General features: G+C 36.4%; 1 protein-coding gene across 3 annotated transcripts; it reads left to right on the top strand.

The window, feature by feature from the left end:
* The first annotated feature begins 13,973 nt into the window (after positions 1-13,973).
* On the top strand, positions 13,974-20,630 carry LOC121783429 (potassium channel SKOR-like). Of its 3 annotated transcripts, none has more exons than XM_042181499.1 (11): positions 13,974-14,136; positions 16,864-17,085; positions 17,187-17,250; positions 17,381-17,720; positions 17,800-18,095; positions 18,220-18,300; positions 18,555-18,626; positions 18,887-19,096; positions 19,214-19,390; positions 19,883-19,961; positions 20,039-20,630. In XM_042181499.1, exons 1-11 carry the CDS (start codon positions 14,060-14,062, stop codon positions 20,401-20,403), a joined length of 1,983 nt encoding a protein of 660 aa, XP_042037433.1. In that variant the 5' UTR covers positions 13,974-14,059; the 3' UTR covers positions 20,404-20,630. The 3 variants fall into 3 exon arrangements, with proteins under 3 accessions (XP_042037433.1, XP_042037432.1, XP_042037434.1); XM_042181498.1 differs by having other exon boundaries at positions 18,555-18,653; XM_042181500.1 differs by having other exon boundaries at positions 13,974-14,138; positions 16,947-17,085; positions 18,555-18,653.
* The last annotated feature ends 438 nt before the right edge of the window (positions 20,631-21,068 follow it).

Here is a 21,068-nt window from a genome sequence, read left to right as displayed (position 1 = left end):
GATGTTTGGCGCATGTTTCTAGTTTTCCCTAAGGGTTTAACAAGCCTAGGGGCTAGGGTGTAGTATGTTCTAAGTCTAAAAAACGTTGTCCAAATACACGAGCTGTAGTAATTCATCTGGGGTTGCAAATGCATAGTGCGTAGGTATTTTTTTTAACTGATATACATAATGTACATATTGTATAGTATAATGCGTAGTTTAGTTTCTGTAATGCATTATTTGTGATATGTAATGAACATTTATCCTGACCCATTTAATTTAAGTTGTGTCGTGTTTCAATGTTTGGCGCACGTTTCCAGGAACTGTCCAATGCTTAAAGAGATGGCGATGGAGAAAGAGACGCGGAAGGGCAAGAGACCAGCTTGACTTAGTTTCGATAAACACAACATCACTGATTTTTTTTGTCCTAGTTGTCATGTTATTCGAATGGTGTCATAGTATTCCAAGTGTCAACAGTTTGCACATCTTGTTATTGCATTAGTACACTATTTTCATTCATTATTGGATTCTATATCTTCAATTACTCTATATACCTAGGAGATTAACTCAGTGAGGTACCAATGTGCCCATTGATACTTCATAATGCCTACAGCATTCAAAATAAAGACAACTACTTGATACATAATGCACAACATCAATCAAATAATGCACATATGTATATTCCATTCACCACTTTTCCCACACCTGCCAGTAGACAGACACATAATGCAAAATACTTGACAAACAATGCATCCGAGAATATAAATAATGTAATTTTTTAATTGACCGATGCGCACATTGATAATTAACTGAGTTAATCTCCAATGTAAAAAAGAACTTAAAAAACTAAAACCACACGACTAATAATGACAAAAACAACAACTCACCCATACACACAATAATTCTAATAATGCCTAATACATTGCAAATAATGACAACTACTTGATACATAATACACAGCCTCAATCAACTAATGCGCACATTCATACTCCACCGAGTTAATCTCCCATGTAAAAAAACACTTAAAAATGTAAAACCACACGCATGATAATGACAAAAGCAACAATTCACCCATATACACAATAATTATCATAATGCATACTATATTGCAAATAATGACAACTGCTTTATACATAATGCACAGCCTCAAACAAATAATGCACATACTATATTGCAGAATAATGGCAAATACTTGATTCATAATGCATAGTCCCAAAATCAGTTTCTTATAGCAAAACGCACATAACAAGTTGTTAAAAATATACCACGCCACAAGGTGGTTGCGCCCACTATCCATCATATGTCTACTAAAAAATGTACAGTTTAAATAATCACACCAGTTATCAATTAACCCATCAACCTCCATCACCAAGCCGAAACTCTCACTCACTCCAGCCCATAATTCTCAACCCACTGTTCGAAGTTGAACTTGGCCGGTCTTTCTCTCCAATACCTCGTGGCTTTAGACTGGTTTGTGCCTCCTCTGGTGTTGTGCGCACAAGTAAGGAGCGTCTTTACAAACTTGATTCTAAACATCTCTAAGCTTTTTGTCTCTTTTGCGCTCATCCCGCACTCCCAATCCTTCTCCTTCTCCCCGAAGTACGTCTCCATATGGCGCATTACGTACACCCCCGTCTCCATTGTTACCACGCTGTTCCTAGGGGTGTCGAAACGGGTAGTGGGTATTGGGTACCCGCACACCCGACCCGTTACCCGTCGGGTTTCGGGTACCCGCTACCCGACATAAGCGGGAACGGGTTCGGGTACGGGTATTGAGTTTCAGGTTTTTGCGGGTATCGGGTATACCCGATACCCGCTTATATACCCGTTTAAATATAAATATTGTATTAAATTTTTTAATTAATATCCGTTTAAGTCTTTTGTCCATTACCGTAATTTTAATTAATACAAGTTTTAGGATTAACTCTGAAGTCTTTTGTCCATTACCCTAAATTGTCTGCTCTTCACACCCGCGCCGCCACCACCCACATCAGCCGCCGACCCCTACCGCGAATAAGGTAAGGGCTCAAGTCAATAACTTCCAGATTGCTGCCCCAATTCCTAAGAAACCGCATTGGAAATTATTAAAACTGAAACAAGATTTTGTTCTGTGTTTACAAAATATTTCATACTCTTTCATGCAACCTCTTTATGCATTAAAATATAGATTTAGGTGGCAAGTATTTGGGGATGAGTTTTAGAATTATAACACGTAACCTATGTGCCAACGTGATGAATATATTTTAAACGGGTCGGGTACAGCCTGTTCCCCATGGCATTGTCACCACATGGGTACTGCATTTTCGTACCAGCCCTGCCATTTTGGGTTCTTTGCACTTGGTAAGTGCATCAGCCATGAATTTTTTCTACAACAAATAGTAAAAGTGTGTAAGAAATCAGTATAATGACATCATCGACTGCTTCGTTGATGTCGAGTCGTACTTGCTTCTCTGATATGGAACCACCAACATAAAATATCAGAAATTTATTATTAAAAATAAAATAAAGCATGATATGAGCTTTATAATGCATAATACTAATGACAACATGCACTTATTCATTAAAATAATGCGCACTTTGAAGCTTCACTGAGTTAATTCACCCATATACACAATACTCTTCATAAAACATACTATACTGCAAATAATGACAACAACTTGATACATAATGCACAACATAAATCGAATAATGCACATATTTATATTCCATTCAATAATTTTCCCACACCGCCAAGCACGCAGGCAAATAATGCACAATACCTGCAAATAATGCAGCACAAAACATAAATAATGTAAATTTTTTGATAAACTAATAGACAACAATTCTCATAATGCATAATATATTGCAAATAATGACACTTATTTGTTATATAATGCACAGCATCGGGCAAATAATTCACATAGGTATATTCCATTCACCACTTTTCCCACAACCCCCAGTAAGCAGATACATAATGCAAAATACTTGGCAAATAATGCATCCCGAAACTTCAATAATGTAATTTTTTAATCAACAAATGCGCACTTTGAATCTTCACTGAGTTAATTCACCCATATACACAATACATCTCATAATGCATAATATACTGCAAATAATGACAATTACTTGATACATAATGCACAACCTCAATCAAATAATGCACATATGTATCTTCCATTCACTCATTTTCCTACACCAGCAAGTAACCAGGTACATAATGCAAAATACTTGACAAATAATGCATCCCAGCACATCCATAATGCAAATTTTAGATTAACTAATGCGCACAAACCAGTCATGCAATTACCCATCCATCCATTAACCAGATATGTGGATTAATACACAATGCAAGCCTAGTTGATGTCGAACTACTGACGCAATTATACACTCACTCAACTTGTGTGGTTACCTGCAGGTTGTATAGGTTGAGAGAGCGACAGACGACCTCGTTTAGTCATTGTAAATCTGTCATAACAACAAGAAATAAGATACCCGAATCCATCATTTTAAACCTAAAAAAATGTCTGTTTTCGGATTCAGAGAAAACCCTGACCAAAACAACTACCATTTTTTTTATTTCGAAAGTCGAAACCAAGTCGCTGTTCAAATCATTGATTTTCGTGTCTAAAAATTGATGAAATCGACTTCTAGTCGGGCTTTTTCAGACATACCTTGTTGACTCGGTGAACACGACGGCACCGGTGGTGGCGGTTAGGGTTCGATGTTTTGTGGAGGGTGGGTGACGGGATCTAGAAGAGTGATGGCAAATTTTGCGTCAGCTTCGGACGGAGAAAACGACAACTGTTGATGGTAGTGGCGGCTAGGATTTGATGTTTATTGGAAGATGGGGAGAGGGAAAGGCGGAAGAGTGGAGAGGAAGTTAGAGCGTCTGGAATGAGAGAGAATTAGTCGATGGAAGGGTTGATCAATAACTTGCTTAAATTTCGGACCTTCATTCTGGTGGTTTCATTTTTGGTGTCTTTACTAATTTACCCTTATAATGCACAGAATCCTCCTTATAATGCAACACGGGTTTAAAAAACAAGAGTCCATCCGGACCCTTGATGAATCAGATCTAACGATCCAGATTTAGAAGAATATTGAATCTAAGGGATGAATAGGAGAATAAGGCTCCCCTATATATATATAGATATATATATATATATATATATATTATATATATATATGGTTTTAATCTATCAAAAGAAGTCCCTAAGTATAGAAATACAGACCATATATGGGCCGTTAGATATGTAGATGAATGGCCACGATTTGGATTGCAAACTGAATCTTTTGGGGCATAATAAGAACGATTTATGTCATGTGAAGGGTAAATTAGGAATAGAAAAATTCATGAACCGTTGTTCCATTTTTTAAGAGTGGATTAAATGGGAGTCATTACTCCACACGCTAAGTTGGTGCTTGGGTTCTGGCGTCGGTCGTTCAATTTAACTCTATTTCACCAAAAACTCATCCCATTTTCATCAAAAAATCTCAAAATCGGTTGTGACAAAAACCCTAATCTATCAAATCAACAAAGAACAAATCACAGTTGACGATTCTGAAATCAACAAGAACGATAAACCTAGCGCCTTCTTCAGCAATGGTCGACACACGATCTTCTGGAACCGCGACGCAGGACGGAAAAGGTTAGTAAGATTTTGTATACCGATTATCTGAAACTTAACTCAAATCTGACCTAATTTTCACTTCAATTGGTTGGATGTAACCTAGTCTATCAAAGAATGACTGTGAAGAAGAAGGTACCGCCAAAACCCAAAGTACAGAAAGGTATATCGACTATATTTTCTAGGTTATTATTTGAAGGATTGTAGTTTTGGTTCTTTTTGGGCACTCTGGTATTTAATTGTGGTTGTTTTCATCAGCAATAGGTCAAAGTTCCACTCAAAACTCAACTGAACTGAGACATGGTATCAATGGCCCAAAACAAGGTTAAAGTTATATGTATTTACCTTCTGAACCTCTGCTTTTGAAGTACTCATGAATTGAGATGGGATATGATTTTATAATAGGAGACATATGGGAAACATGCTAGGGAAAGATCTCATATTTTTTATGCTTTGTTTGTGTTAATGTTATACACTAATTTAATGATCTTTTAGATACAACACCACATAAATATATTTGTGCAGAAGGTGAAAGAGGGAAAGGTCCTTACATTAAACAAAAATCATAAATTTATATGATTGTGATATTATCTCTATTGTTCCCATTTCTAGAAAAGGTCCTTACATTAAACAAAAATCATAACTTTATATGATTGTGATACTATCTCTATTACACAATTGTTGTTTTATGACGCTTATGTCTCTGTATTAACCTCGTTCTTATGCACAAATGCATTGATAGGGGATTTTGAGTATTTAAGAGCTAAATACAATCGTGTGTTGATGGTTACAAGAAATAATAATAGCACTTTATTGAATAAAGCGGCGACATCCAAACATTATGCAAAGGAGAGCAAGAAAACAAAGATCAACGTAGAAAAGATGATAGCAAACTACAGATCATAATCAATGGTTATGTCATACCTAACACTACTGAAACTTTTGTTCATTTCTTTATAGTTTACCACTATTTTAAGTAAACGATGTTTAGACCTTGTAATTCTCGATTTTTGAACCATGTTTTATAAATGTCAGCTGGATGTTATTGTTACTTCACTATATATATTATTTCATCTGTATTTATTTTAGAGTCTCTATGTACTAGTAATCCATTGTAATTTACCAATTAGTAAAAATACAGAGCAATCAAAGCTCTTCGTCTGTCAAATTATTCTATTGGTATTGACAAATTTAAAAATTAGGTCATATTAATATGACTGAAAAATACAATAAAAATGACCCAAACAACACCTATTTTTTTCCATCCAACAATATTAATATGATTAAAAACTGCACTTACAATGACCTGAAGTTGCCATATTGAATAATACATTAGTCGTTTGAGTAAAAATAGAATCGGTTAAGGGTACTGCAATCCTGTTGTTTCTTGTAGTTGAAATACCATATGATGATAATTACTTCATACATTGGGTCATAATAAATGAATATTTGGGTCATGTCAGAGTATGAGTAATTTGTGTCATAATAATCCAATATTCGAGTCATTATATAACACTATGGAGTACCAGAATGCGTCATACAAATCTTATCGAAATATTCGTATCAAACAAACGGAAGTAAAATAAATGATAACCCAAACATCTTCCAGTCTTTTGGGTCATACTAAATGAATATTTGGGTCATGTCATCTTCTGGGTAAATTGAGTCATAATAATCAAATAATCGAGTCATTATATAAAACTACGGAGTACCAGAATGCGTCATACAAATCTGATCGAAATGTTCATATCAAACTATATATATGGGATGGACTGGCAACGACGACGATGGAACAGATTGATACAAAAGTATATGATGAACGATGGTATAGGATTGAAAATGAAATGCAAATGGAACAGATTGATGCAACGACGAAATCTGGAAACTAATTGCTCAAGAATAATAAATCTCCATGGAAATAAGTATAATGGAAGATCGGCTGATGAATATGGAAGATATGAAGGAGTTGAAGTTATGGAATGTTAATTCATCACTCACGCAGATGATTTGTTAGTGAGAGACAACATTATCGGATTTTCCATTACAGACGATGACATGATTATGACATAAGTAACCTTATAGGATTAATAATGATTAAAATAATAATATTTCAAAAATTAATATAACCATTAGATATTCTAATCTTAAGCTGATCTCGAGTAATCCTAAGGACCACATTTGGCCTCTATTCTTTATTTAAACTCATTCTTGTTTTGATCAAAATCATATATATATATATATATATATATATATATATATATAGGGGAGTGTTATTCTCCTATTCATCCCTTAGATCCTTTATTCTTCTTAATATGAGCCGTTAGATCTCATTCATCAACGGTCCAGATGATCTGCATTATTATACTATAATGGTGCATTATTAGTCGGTGTGCATTATTCAACTCAAAATCTGCATTATTACACTATAATGGTGCATTATTAGTCGGTGTGCATTATTCAACGGAAAATCTGCATTATTAAATGACACGTGGCACTAATCTAACCGTCGGATGACAAAATCGTGGGGCTGAGATTGAGAAGGAAAAAGGAGAAAATATGCAAAAAATGAAATGAATACATCCCTATATATATATATATAGAGAGAGGGAGAGGAAGATGATCAAAACAAGAATGGATTTAAATCCAGAAATGCAGCCCAAATCTTGGCCCTAGGATTAGTTGATCTAATGGCCAATAACTAACCAAAAACACGGAAGGTCATAATTAAGCAGTTTTAGGTCATATTATAAGATTTGGGTTTAATGTCATGTTAAGATCAATTTAGGTCATGCTTTGTTAGCATGACCTAAAAATAAACTAACTATGACCTCAAAATGCCCTACGTATGATATTGTTCTGGGTTTCTGTATTTAAATTTAGTTTTCATAGATCAAAACCCTATATATATATTCTCCTATTCATCCCTTAGATCCTTTATTCTTCTTAATATGGGCCGTTAGATCTCATTCATCAACGGTCCAGATGATCTGCATTATTACACTATAATGGTGCATTATTAGTCGGTGTGCATTATTCAACTGAAAATCTGCATTATTAAATGACACGTGGCACCAATCTAACTGTCGGATGACAAAATCGTGGGGCTGAGATTAAAAGGAACAAAGAACAAAAGATACAAAAAGGAAATGAATACACCACTATATATATATATATATATATATATATATATATATATATATATATATATATATATATATAGGATTGTATTCAAATCCTTTTCACCTATTTAATCCATTCTCCTTCTTAATCTCCACCGTGTATTTAAGCTGATCCAATGGCCTAAATAATTTATTATAATTATCAGATTGCATGCCTTTTTAACGTGAGAAGGCTAAAATAGAGATTATCTAATGTAGTTAGTTATGGAATGAGGCGTGATTTCCTCAGTCGAGGATTATTGCAGTTTCTAAGCAAATTTGTTCATGATTTAGTTTAATTCTTTCTCCTTAATCCCGCGTTTTATCAGCATACTGCAAATCGACGATTAATTGGTGTTTAACAGCTTTATTGTATCTAAATCTTACACATACGGTTCATCCCCGGTATTTCGATTATCAATGGAAGAAGGTAATACTCCAATTGTCGCCTATGTGTAATGATTTGATTGCTGTCAATTTTTTTTTGTAATTTAGTCGAATAACCCAATCTTCTTAGATCGGCAAATTCGTGTTTCAAGTTGGTGTGTTTCTGAAATGGTTTACTGAAACATTTTTGACGTTTAATGGCTTTGTTGTTGCTACGGTTCATTCACGCTTATAGGTTTTGTTATTTCTTGTGACATATGCTTTCAATCATTCCCCTAGGGTTGCCGATTTCTGGGCCCAGGAGTGTTGTATAATATCAGTTTCAAAACATGTACGTATGTCCCCGAATTGGAGCCATCCGTATAGTGCTTGGTTTAATATTGAATGAGTAGTTGGACGAAATTATACATGTAATGTAGAATTATGCTTATATAATGCACGCTTGTATGTTCTGTAATGTATAGTATTTTGCATATAATGCTTCTGTAGCTTACCATGTCTATTGTTTCGTGTTTGTAAATAGTACGGGTTGTACCTGCATGTTCTGAGCAATTAAAGCCTGTAGTTGGTCAGAGGTTCGAATCATTAGAGTTTGCACTCGCGTTTTATGATGTGTATGCTAGAGCCGTTGGGTTTGACACGCGCAAACAAGACAAAGACGACGATGCATTATATGTGATATACATAATCTAAATATTGTATGGTATAATGCAGAGTGTAGTTTCTGTAATGCATTATATGTGATATGCAATGAACATTTATCTTGACCCGTTTAATTTAACTTATGCCGTGTTTTGATGTTTGGCGCACGTGTCTTGTTTTCTCTAGGGGTTTAACAAGCCTAGGGGCTAGGGTGTAGTATGTTCTAAGTCTAATTAACGTTGTCCAAATACACGAGCTGCAGTAATTCATCTGGGGTTGCACATTCATAGCGCGTAGCTTTATATTGAAACATGATTGCCAGTTTTTGAATGTGGGGTTTATGGTTCATTCATTCCCCTAGGGTTGCCCAATTATGGGGGCTAGGTGTGTAGTATACTGTGAGAAACACGACCTCTACGAAGGACCGCGAGTATGAGGCATTCCTTTACGATTTAATTTTCGGTATGGCTAGGTTAGTAGTTTAAACCGCTACAAGTAATGCGTCAAATGTTATTAGATAATGGATGGTATTGATTATATAATGCATGATATGCGAACGGCAATGTATAGGTTTTATGAGCGGGTTTGTTTGTATATGGTATAGAATTTCATGAATAGGTCAGTCGTTAAGGGTTTAGGGTTCATTCACTCCCCTAGGGTTGCCCAATTCCGGGGGCTAGGGTGTAGTATAGTGTAAGCAACACAACCTCTACGAAAGGCCGGGAGCATTAGTCCGTCCTTAAGGGTTTAGATTTTGGCGTGGCTAGGGTAGTAGTTTAAGACGACACACATAATGCACCAATTATTTATAGATAATGCATGTTATTGAATATATAATGCATGATATGTTAACTGCAATGTATTGATCTTTTAGTCGTTTAGTCTGGTTTTGATTATTTGGGGTTTAGGGTTCATTCATTCCCCTAGGGTTGCCCAATTTCGGGGGCTAGGGTGTAGTATATTGTAAGCAACACAACCTCTACGAAAGACCGCGAGTATTAGTCCGTCCTTAAGGGTTTACATATTGTAAGCAACACATAATGCACCAACTGTTTATAGATAATGCATGGTATTGAATATATAATGCATGATATGTTAACTGCCATGTATTGATCTTCTTAGCCGTTTTGTCTGGTTTTGATTATATGGCGTCGCTGTTGTTTTTTATATAAGCAAACAAATGATGCGGAAGGTGGACAATGTTACAACATGGTATTATGTTGTATGTAATAGCGATACAACATAATGTCTAAAATCTAATACATGATGTACTAATAAATAATGCATAGAAAAAGCCAAATAATGTACAGATTCAATCAAGTAATGAACATACAATTAATGCATTCACTCTTTGCACCATGTAGAACATCAGTCACATAATGGCTAAACCATGATAAACAATGCATCGAAATATCAACATTATGTACAGATTCAATCTAATAATGAACATGCAATTATTGCATTGACCCATTGACCCATGTAAAACAGCAGGTTTATAATGCCTAACACATGATAAATAATGCATAAAAAAAGGTAAATAATTTACAAAAAGGTAAATCCTGCCCCGTTTCATTTAAGTTGTGCCGTGTTTCGATGTTTGGCGCACCTTTCTTGTTTTCCCTAAGGGTTTAACAAGCTCAGGGGCTAGGGTGTAGTATGTTTTAAGTCTTAAAAACGTTGTCCAAATACATGAGCTGCAGTAATTCATCTCGGGTTGCACATGCATAGCGCGTAGGTATTTTTTAAAACAGACATACATAAAGAACATTTTAGTGTAGTATAATGCGTAGTTTAGTTTCTGTCATGCATTATTTGTAATATGAAATGAATATTTATTCTGACCCGTTTAATTTAAGTTGTGTCGTGTTTCGATGTTTGGCGCACATTTCTTGTTTTCCCTAAGGATTTAACAAGCCTAGGGGCTAGGGTCTAGTATGTATGACATCAACCACGTGATGCATAAAACCTGATAAATAATGCATTCAAATAGTCAAATAATGTACAGAATCACTCAAGTAATGGACATACAAATATTGCATTCATTCTTATAATCATGTACAACAACAGTCTAATGATGCATAAATCAAGATAAATAATGCATAGAAATAGCTAAATAATGTACAACGGTCAGAAATTTCAATCCCTAGAGATGGACGACGTTACAACCTCGTATTATGTTGTATGCAATAGGGAAGGCAAGAAGAAGTCGAACGAGGATGACCAATTGAATGCACGAGTTTCACGTATTCATCTAGGGTTCAGATATCATCTCGGCTAGGGAGTAGTTTTTACCTATACGCATAATGTACATATAATGCACCATTCACACATGTACACAAGCAGTCAATTAATGCATAATACTTGGTAAATAATGTATAATACTTGATAAATAGTGTCCAGAAGCAATCAAATAATGCACAAAGGAAAATGACTTTCACCCATTCACATATGTACACAAGCAGTCAAATAATGCATAATATTTGATACATAATTTATACTATTAGTTAAATAATGTACAAATTCAATCAGATATGCACAAAGGAATATTATACAAGCAGATTTGGGAATTCTGGTTTTCACTCATGCACGTATGTACACAAGCAGTCACATAATGCCTATTACTTGATAAATAATGTAACGTACTAGCTATATAATGTACAGCTTCAATCAAATAATGCACATAGGAATATTGCATTCACCCATTCACCCACGTCCCTCAGCAAGCAGTCAAATAATGCCTAATAATTGATAAATAATGTATACTACTACATAAACAATGGACAGATTCAATCCAATAATGCGCACAGGAATATTGCATTCATCCAAGCACCCATGTACACAAGCAGTCAAATAATGCCTAATACATGATGAATAATGTATACTACTAGATAAATAATGCACATATTCAATCAAATAATGCGCATATGAATATTGCATTCACCCAATCACTCATATACACAAGCAGTCAAATAATGGATAATACATGATAAATAATGTGTAATCATTAATTAATAATGTACCCAAACAATCAAATAATGCACACAAGAATTTTACATTCACCCTTCCACCCATTTACAAAATTTGTCGACGAATGCGCCAACGAAGACTACTTGATGTAGATCCTAGCCAGTGCCATAAGCGAAGGCTCAATGATACCTCCCCTAAGCCTCAATACCAAATGCAGAGTCGGCTCTACAGAATTATTCATCACTCCGCTAATCAGAATACAGAGCGTAACAGCATAACTAAATCTAGAAATGGAGAGAGAGAATTACCTTTCTGTATGTTGTAATCAGCAATTGTTAGGCCATCTTCAAGCTGCTTTTCGGCGAAAATCAATTGCTTTTGATCCGGTGGGATTCCTATACATAATTTCAAAAGGAAATCACATCAATTTACCATCAACAATTCATCACACCCCATTTTCTTCAAATTAACATCGAACACCATAGAAACCTTTTGCAACCCTACCTTGTCGACGCCTTCAACAATTTGTTCGCGCGCTACTGGAGTGAGAGTTGGAGAGTGAAACCGACGAAAACGATCACTTTCTGGAGATACCCGACGAAAAACAGTGGCGGCTAGGGTTTGAAGAGTGGTGGAAAATGGGAAGACGAATTGCAGAGACGTAGAGAGAGGGATAGACGTTTGGAGTGAGAGAGAGAGTGAGTAGATGGAAGGTTGTATCAAAATATCGCTGAAAATTCGCTCCTTCCGTTTTGGGCGGTTTTCAATTTGGTTGTTTTACTAGTTTATCCTTATAATGCACACAATCCACCATATAATGCACAAAATCCACCATATAATGCAACACGGGATTAAAAAATGGGATTTCATCCTGTCCTTCCATCCACCAAATCCAACGACCCACATTAAGAAGGAACTTAAATCTAAGGGAAGAAAAGGAGATTAACACTACCCTATATATATATATATATAGGAGAGCGTTATTCTCCTTTTCACATCTTAGATCCTTTTTCCTTCTTAATATTACTCGTTAGATCTAAGGCATCAACGGATCAGATTAATTCTATAAAACTGGTTCCGTGTTGCATTATAGAAGGTGGTTGTATGCATTACAGGGTTATTATTGACATTTGACGGAAAAGTAACTGCCACATTTTGGTATCTGCGAATAATGCACCACATGGTCACGAGTAATGCATATAATTGACTATATAATGCACAATATGTGAACTGCAATGCATACGAATAAGATGTACCATGTTATGATGTTTGGACACACGTTTCTTGTTTCCCCTAAGGGTTTAATAAGCTTAGGGGCTAGGGTATAGTACGTAGACACGTATGTAATCTTCACATGGTAACGAGTAATGAATATAATTGACTATATAATGCACAATTTGTGAACTGCAATGCATACGAACAAGATGTGCTGTGTTATGATGTTTGACACACGTTTCTTGTTTCCCCTAAGGGTTTAATAAGCTTAGGGGCTAGGGTATAGTACGTACGCATTAATAACAAATTATAAAACGATACGAATAATTCACCAAATTGTCACGAGTAATGGATGTTATTAACTATATAATGCACAATATGTGAACTGCAATGCATACGAATAAGATGTACCATGTTATGATGTTTGACACACGTTTCTTGTTTCCCCTAAGGGTTTAATAAGCTTAGGGGCTAGGGTATAGTACGTAGACATTAATTACCCTATAGGAAAAGGAAATGAATACATCCCTATATATATATATATAAACTTTTGGTACTATTATCCAACTAATTGATAATTATTAAGTCGGTTTCAATAATGTTAATCTTGAATGTACTCAAATCCTAAATGATTGAATACATAATAAAAATAAGTTTGAAAGTTTAAAAGTTTTTAATATGAATTAGTCATAAGAAATAAGTTAAAAACGTTTGAAATTTTATTAGGAACTTTATCGGATCTAATGCGTTATATTGATTTGTTAGAGTTTGACAAAATTTTATATCTTTCGAATATAAAAAGGACAATGGAATTTGAATTTGCCTAAAGTTTTAGGAATTTTATAATTTAAAGATTATATAAATGGAAAACTATTGAGTAGTATCTTTATAAATATAAAAATGGCAATTTAGGAAAGGAATAATATATTAAAAATTTGATGGCATTTTTATCTACTCTCATTTTTTTTATGAAAGATTAAACTAAAAATACCCCAGTGTGTGAATCTTTGAACTCAATTAAAAATCCTTAAACCCTCTCTCCTTCACTGAAACACTCGTCAATCCACTTTCTTCTACAATGAAGTTCGAGATATAGACTGGAAAATGGACCAAGGGGATAATGCATCGGAAAATCAGCAGAATGAGCTGGAACACCCGTGGTTGGTCGACCCCCATAACAGGTAACCAGTGTATTGTTTGCGTTTTTTAAGGAGATGGAAGGTTTCGGTGGGATTTGGTAGGCATTATTTACTGGTTTGACTTTTATATATTTATGCCGATGAAGATAACGCCATTTTTTTTTGTAATGGATGATAATAAGTTAGATTTTGTTACGTTTCCAGCGTCACTGGGTAGTGGAACGGTAACAGAGAGAGCACCGATTTAGGGGAAAGAGAGAGAGAGAGAAGGGGATAGAGTTGTAAATTGCATGAATTCATTTCATGAAGATATAAAAGCTGTTACAACTCATTATTTATAGATTGTTTATTCTACTCTCTTAGTCAGCTAACTTTTTAACCATCTAACTACGTCTTGTGATCTTCGTAGCATAGTCAGGCACGAGTGTAGTTCACGTACCAAATCACCCCCCTCCAATTAAACCTTGTCCCAACAGCTCCAATGAGTCACCTCCTTGTCATACACAGACATCAACTTCATCTTTGGAGACAGCCTTGCTAATAAAAGCTATAGGATGGCCTAACTGCATTGGTACAGCTCCTATCCCAAAACTGGAAGCATCAGTTTCTATAACAAATTGCAAACTGAAATTAGGGAGGGCCAACGCAGGAGGATGAGGCATGACCTTCTTTAGCAGCAGGAATGCTTCCTCAGCTTGAGCTGTCCACTTGAACCCATCCTTCTTCAATAAATCAGTCAAGGGCTTACATATCACACCATAATTCTTGATAACCTTCTATAATGGCCGGTTAAATCTAGAATCCCCTCAATCTAGTCACATCAGCTGGAACTGGCCAATCTTGCACAGTCTTGAGTTTCTTAGGATCTGTATCTACACCTTCTTTGGTAATATATGACCAAGGTACTCTTGAGCAAACTCACACTTAACTTCCTTAGCAAACACAGAAAACTCCTTTAGCTTCTCAAAAACTAACCTCAGATGCTGCAAGTGTGCCTTAGATGGTTGTGATTCCTTAAGGGTGGTAAGGTAGTGGGATCTTCAAATATAGCCTTTTGTGATTCCAAAATTTCCAGCGCGCATGTGAGAGTCTCTGAATTATCATCTGAGCTTCCTAATGTGTGAACCATGGCTGATCCTGTTTGTTGAATATTAATGCAGCATAGTTGAACATCACTACAGTGAGGAATGATTTTATCCAAACTTCTATTTGAAACAGCTTGCACCGAGCTGCCCCCCAGAACTTCCCCTCAACACATGTCTCCTGCCTCTGAATGTGAATTCAATGGTTAAATTTTTGAAATCCCACTGTATGACTCCCAATGGTAAAAGCAGAATCAATCAAAATGTGGAGGGCCTTCCTCCCATACCTTCCTGTGACCCTAATAGTTCGATATCTCCTAGAAGAAGAACTATTTATAGCATGTATGGAAATTAAAGGATTTTCATCATTCTCCTCATCTAAATGAGGGTCCATTTCTTCCTCATTCTCATCAATCTCAATTGAAAACAGTTGCTTCCCTAGTAAATTGTGACCCCTTTCATACTTGTCATCAAACCAAAAACATAACCCTTTCGCCCTCTTCTCATCCATCTCCTCACTAGTCAGAATTCTCTTATTTTTCTCAGTTGATGATGGAGTAGGTAGCAATGTTTTAATGTATCATGCATAATAAGTTTGTTATCATAAGAATTAGTCTTCCTGACATTCTGAATTTGGTTATTTCTCCCCACACTAGGGGCCTCCTGGAGTCTAGCTAAAGCTTAGGCATGAGCTAAAGTTTTTGGCATGAACATGCGCACAGATTTCTGGATATAAAATTTGAGACCATTGATGAAAAAACTAACCGCATAAGGCTCCTAAATCTGAATTAATCTTGGTTATCAGCAACTGTGGCGCTCTGTTTCAAAGCTAACAGCTTAGACATCAGGTCACCCAGTAATTTGTCGCAAAATGTTCCTCCAAAGCCTTGACATAATCCTCCCAGGATGAATCCATAGCATGTTCCTTGAAGCTAGACCAATTCTGATGCCATTGTAAAGCGAGCCCCTCAAGGTGAATCACAGCAAGCTTCACCTTCTCTGCATCCGGAGTTTGATCGACCGTGAAGAAATGGTTGCATCGGAATACCCAACCGTGTAGATCGTCACCGGAAAATGATGTAAAACCAACTTTAGGTTGACGCGTTAGATCCCTGCGCAGCAGACGAAGGGCCATCATGATCCTCATACAACTATGAAATCCTCCCGCAGAAATTTCAAACCTTGTTCACAAAGCCGATCAGTTTGATCTCAGCGATGATCAGCATCAGAGATTTTGGCCAACAAATCAGCCATTGCCGTGCAAAAAGCCTCCTCCTAACTGTGGAGATCACCAGAGCGTGTTTCAATAGCCATCACAGCAGCAGGATCAGAACTCGTGATACAACTTGGTACATTTCCAGGGTCACCGGGTAGTTGAACGGTAACCAAGAGAGCACCTACTGTGAACGACATAGAGGAAAGAGAGAGAGAAGGGGATAGAGCTGTAAATTGCATTACTTCATTTCATGAAAATATAAAAGCTGTTATAACTCATTATTTATATTTTCTTTGTTCTACTCTCTTAGTCAGCTAACTTTTTAACTCCCCCCTGTAAGAACAAGACATGTATTAATACCCCGATTGATCAGGCAATCATCACAATGTTGATTTTCTTTTTATGCTGATATGCATGAATACCCCAATTGATTAGGCATTTCACAATAATATGTTGATTCTCTTTATGCAGGTGGTACGTGATATTCGAGTTCGTTGTACTAGCTTCTGCAGTATACTCATTACTGGTCACACCCTTAGAGTTTGGGTTTTTTAGGGGTCTACATGGGATCCTCTTGGTGTTGGACATCATTGTCCATGGATTAACCTTCGTGGACATCATGATAAAGTTTATTGTGCCTTACCCCGATTACTTTGACCAAATGGTTTATGATCATAGATTAATTGCGCTGAGGTTCTTCTTATCTTTTCTTATTGTAGCTTATGTTGCACCATCTACAATTAAAGGTGCTTTCTTGCATTATGTTTTAACTTCCGTTTGGTTTCTACATGCAGGTATATCAAGTCATATTTTCTTCTAGACCTTGTATCGTGCGTGCCCTGGGGAATTATCTACAAGGTTTTACTCTATCTATCCTTTTAAATTTATGCGTCTCATTACATTCTTACTTCCTTAGGCACATAACATCATATAGTGTGTGTGTGCGTGTGTTTATATATATATATATATATATATATATATCCATTAGGCTTTTAGAAGAAGAAAAGGGGCAGAAGTGGTGAGGTGTCTTATCTGGACAAGGCTGATACGGGTTCACAGGCTGTTTGAATTTTCCCAGAGGATGGAGAACAAGATTGTCAAGCATTATATTATCTCCAGGATAGTCAAACTAATACTCTGTCAGCTATACTCGACGCATATAGCAGGTTGTATATTTTATTACCTTGCTAATGTGATCCGAGGGGATGAGACGTGGATTGATAACTTGGCAACCAATAACAAGAAATTCTTGCACTTCAGAGAGATGCATTTGTGGACACAATACGTTACTTCGGTGTATTTTTGCGTTGTCACCTCGTCAACTGTAGGTGAGCCTTTTTTACTTTATTGTGACTTTTTGCGAATAGAAATGTTACATTTTATCTTGTTTGTCTCTCTCTTGTACAGGTTTTGGAGATATACACCCGGTCAATCGAAGAGAGATTACGCTCACTAGCATATATATCACTTTTAACGTGATTTTTGGTGTATATTTTACCGGTTGCATTTCTGCATTAGTAGTGAAAACATCTAAGAAACTCATTTACATGACAAGTATGGATGATCTTCACAAGTTTACAAAAATATACCGCCTTGGAAGACAGCCGTATTTAAGAATAAAACAACACTTACGCTTGGAATATGAAAGAGGGTATAGTAACACGGATCTTCTAAAGGATATCCCAGTCTCGGTTCGTGCAGAGGTAAGAATCTGGAAACTCCGTTGATATCACCTTTTTTGTTTATTTTAGATATATCTTCATTGATAATTTTTTCGTTTATTAGATGGAAATTGCCTTTTCAATAATAATAATTTTTTTCATACAGATATGTCGAAGATTGTACCGGCCATGTTTGGATAATAATTCTATTTTTAACGATTGCTCTGAGGATTTCAAGAATCAAATAGTGAGTTGTCTTACATGTCAATCAATTCAGTTTTTTTTAAAACAAAAATGTTCTGATACCAAAATATAATTGTGAAGAGTGAGTTTGGAGATAAAATACTGAGTTTGTAACACACCATTAAGTAAATTTATTTAGCAAGTCCTTCTATCTTGCCTTCAAATTATAAACATGTTAACTGTTAATCATTTACTTTTAAGTCATGTTGATAGTTGTTCTAAACATCTCTCTCTCTCTCTCTCTCTCTCTCTCTGTAGGTAACTCGGGTTCATGAGGAACTTTTTTATCCTGGAGAAGTCATTATAGAACGGGAGAATTTTATGGATCAGGTCTATTTTGTTTATCAAGGTGTCTTGGTATGACATTCTAACCCTTATACATGCGTATGGATATATGTTAGCAAATATCGTTTGTATTAAGGATGTATTAACCTATATTAGGATAAACAGAACCTATGTTAAGTAGAATGGAACCTATATGTTCTAGATATAGCAATTGATGCAACATATATAGTTATGGTTGTTATGTTGATTTTTGTATCTTTATTCCCTGGTTGACATGAGTTGATTGATAGGTCCATATCTTGCAGGACTCTGCAATAGAAGTTGATGGGCCCACACTTGCTCTAAATCCTAACAGCTCGTTTGGAGAGATTTCTGTTCTTTGCAACATTCCCCAACCCTCTACTGTATCCGTACGTGAAGAATGCAGGCTCATGCGTATTGACAAACAGTCGTTCTGCAGTATTCTTGAGACTAATGTCCCTGATCGGTTGAAGGTCTTGACTAAGTTGTTGGAGGTAACTAAACTGTAGAATTATGTACTGTTGTCTCCCATTATGCTTTCTCTCTTAGCATAAATGAAGTCTCTTCAAGGAAAAAGAATCTAATCTTTGCATTTCTTCTAACCATAATAGGGAAATACATCTAATGGTCTGGCGGAGCATTTGACTTACCAAATTAATAGACTACAGGTTGATATCGCTGAGAGCTTGAAAGCCGCAGTTCTTCAAGGGGATGTGTATCTACTTAAAACGATAATCACGTATGGAGGGGATGTCTCAAGAAAGGATCAAAAAGGAAGGACCGCCCTGGTATGTTTAAACTACCTATTAGTGTTGAAGATTGAATCAAGAATGTCGATCAAGAACTAAATCTAACACAAGATTGAATCAAGAATGTCGATCAAGAACTAAATCTAACACTTCGAATATTTGAGAGAGAACACTAAATGTACCGAGAGTAAAAGAGAGAGTTTATTGATGATTGAATGGAGTTTCAGAAATCTATCTATATCTCAATGAGCTACAAAGAATCACTCTTATACTACTCTACACTCAATGAATGAGAGGTTCATTCATCAGTTACAACAGAAAAGGAAACTGCCTCCAACGGCTATTTTCCTAAGCAATTTTCAAAAGCTATCTTGATCTAGTGCATGCATCCTCACGTAGTGTTTGCATACATCCTCACTGTCTCTTGCTATGATCAGCCACACTCTATAACAATTAGGCATTCACTTTATGCTTTATATTGTCCTTAAATAACTTGGTCTTTCATGTGTACTTGGTGATTTCTCTCCTCAGCATCTTGCTGCATCGGGAGGACACAAGGATATCACTGAGTTCCTGTTGGAAGTTCATGCAATGGATATCAATGCTGCAGGTATGCTCCAGAAAAGACTATCCTAGGTCCACATTCAGTTCAGGTTTCATTCTTTTAAATTTGTGTTTTCTAAACAGATAAGCTTGGCAACACCCCCTTGTCGGAAGCCAACAAGAACGGACACCGCGAGATTGCTGCATTACTTGTTTCACGTGGGGCTTTAGCTATTGATGATGGTCTGATACAGCAGCCGCAGGTACAGCCGGTGCTGGCCACAAAGATGTGCCGAGTGTTTGCATGTAATCCTTTTGCTGACCGCAAAGAATGTGGACGCGGATATAGGATCAGGGTTCCTACCAGTATGGATGACCTAATTTCAAATGCGACCGCCAAGCTGAATATGCCTGATGCACAATTCGTCGTATTAAATGAATATGGTTGTGTGGTTCCTGAAGTAGATATGATCAGAGATGGTGATAGGCTTTATCTCCGCTCATTATGATCATGGTAATGCTTGGCCCAACCATTTAACTAATTACTAAGTCTCTTTTCCCCTTTTTCCCATGGTCTCGTTGTTATTGCTTTTGAATTCTTGGTTCAGTAACTAAGTGTTGTTGGAGATTGGAGTTTGTTGAAGTTGTGATCTTGGGGAAAAAGAGCTTGTTGTATTGCTTTAGCAACTGGATTTCATCTTTGTTTGGCTAACCATGCTACACAAATTCCTGCTGATTGTTGAGGCTATTTCTTCCATGTTCTCTAAGTTCTTGTTCTTGGCTACCTACTGTGTTTGCCTAAACATGATGCAAGAGAGGGTGGTGTAGAGGGTTGCCCTCTTGCTGCTGCATCAATTTCTCAGGTAAATCATGCCATCTGGTATGATCATCCACGGCCTCGCCACCAACTCCTCCTCAATCTGGCCAGAGGATTCCGCCCATGTCTGCCACCTCATCGACTCCTACGAGGCCAAGCGAAACGATCCGACCGCATCAGAAATTGATTGCACTCATTTCTTGCAGCCATGAATGTGTATTCCTATATTCATTCAGCTCTTCATTTTGTGAATGTTTGAAATATTGATTGCACTCAATTCTTGCAGCCATGCTAACCCCTATATTGTATGATGTGGCAACTGGTAAATAACTTAGGAGTAGGATTAATATTGGTTGT

This window comes from Salvia splendens, chromosome 21 (assembly GCF_004379255.2).
Source record: "Salvia splendens isolate huo1 chromosome 21, SspV2, whole genome shotgun sequence".
Taxonomy (NCBI): Eukaryota; Viridiplantae; Streptophyta; class Magnoliopsida; order Lamiales; family Lamiaceae; genus Salvia; species Salvia splendens.
Note: the sequence above shows the minus strand (reverse complement) of the source record. Positions and strands in the feature narration are given on the sequence as shown.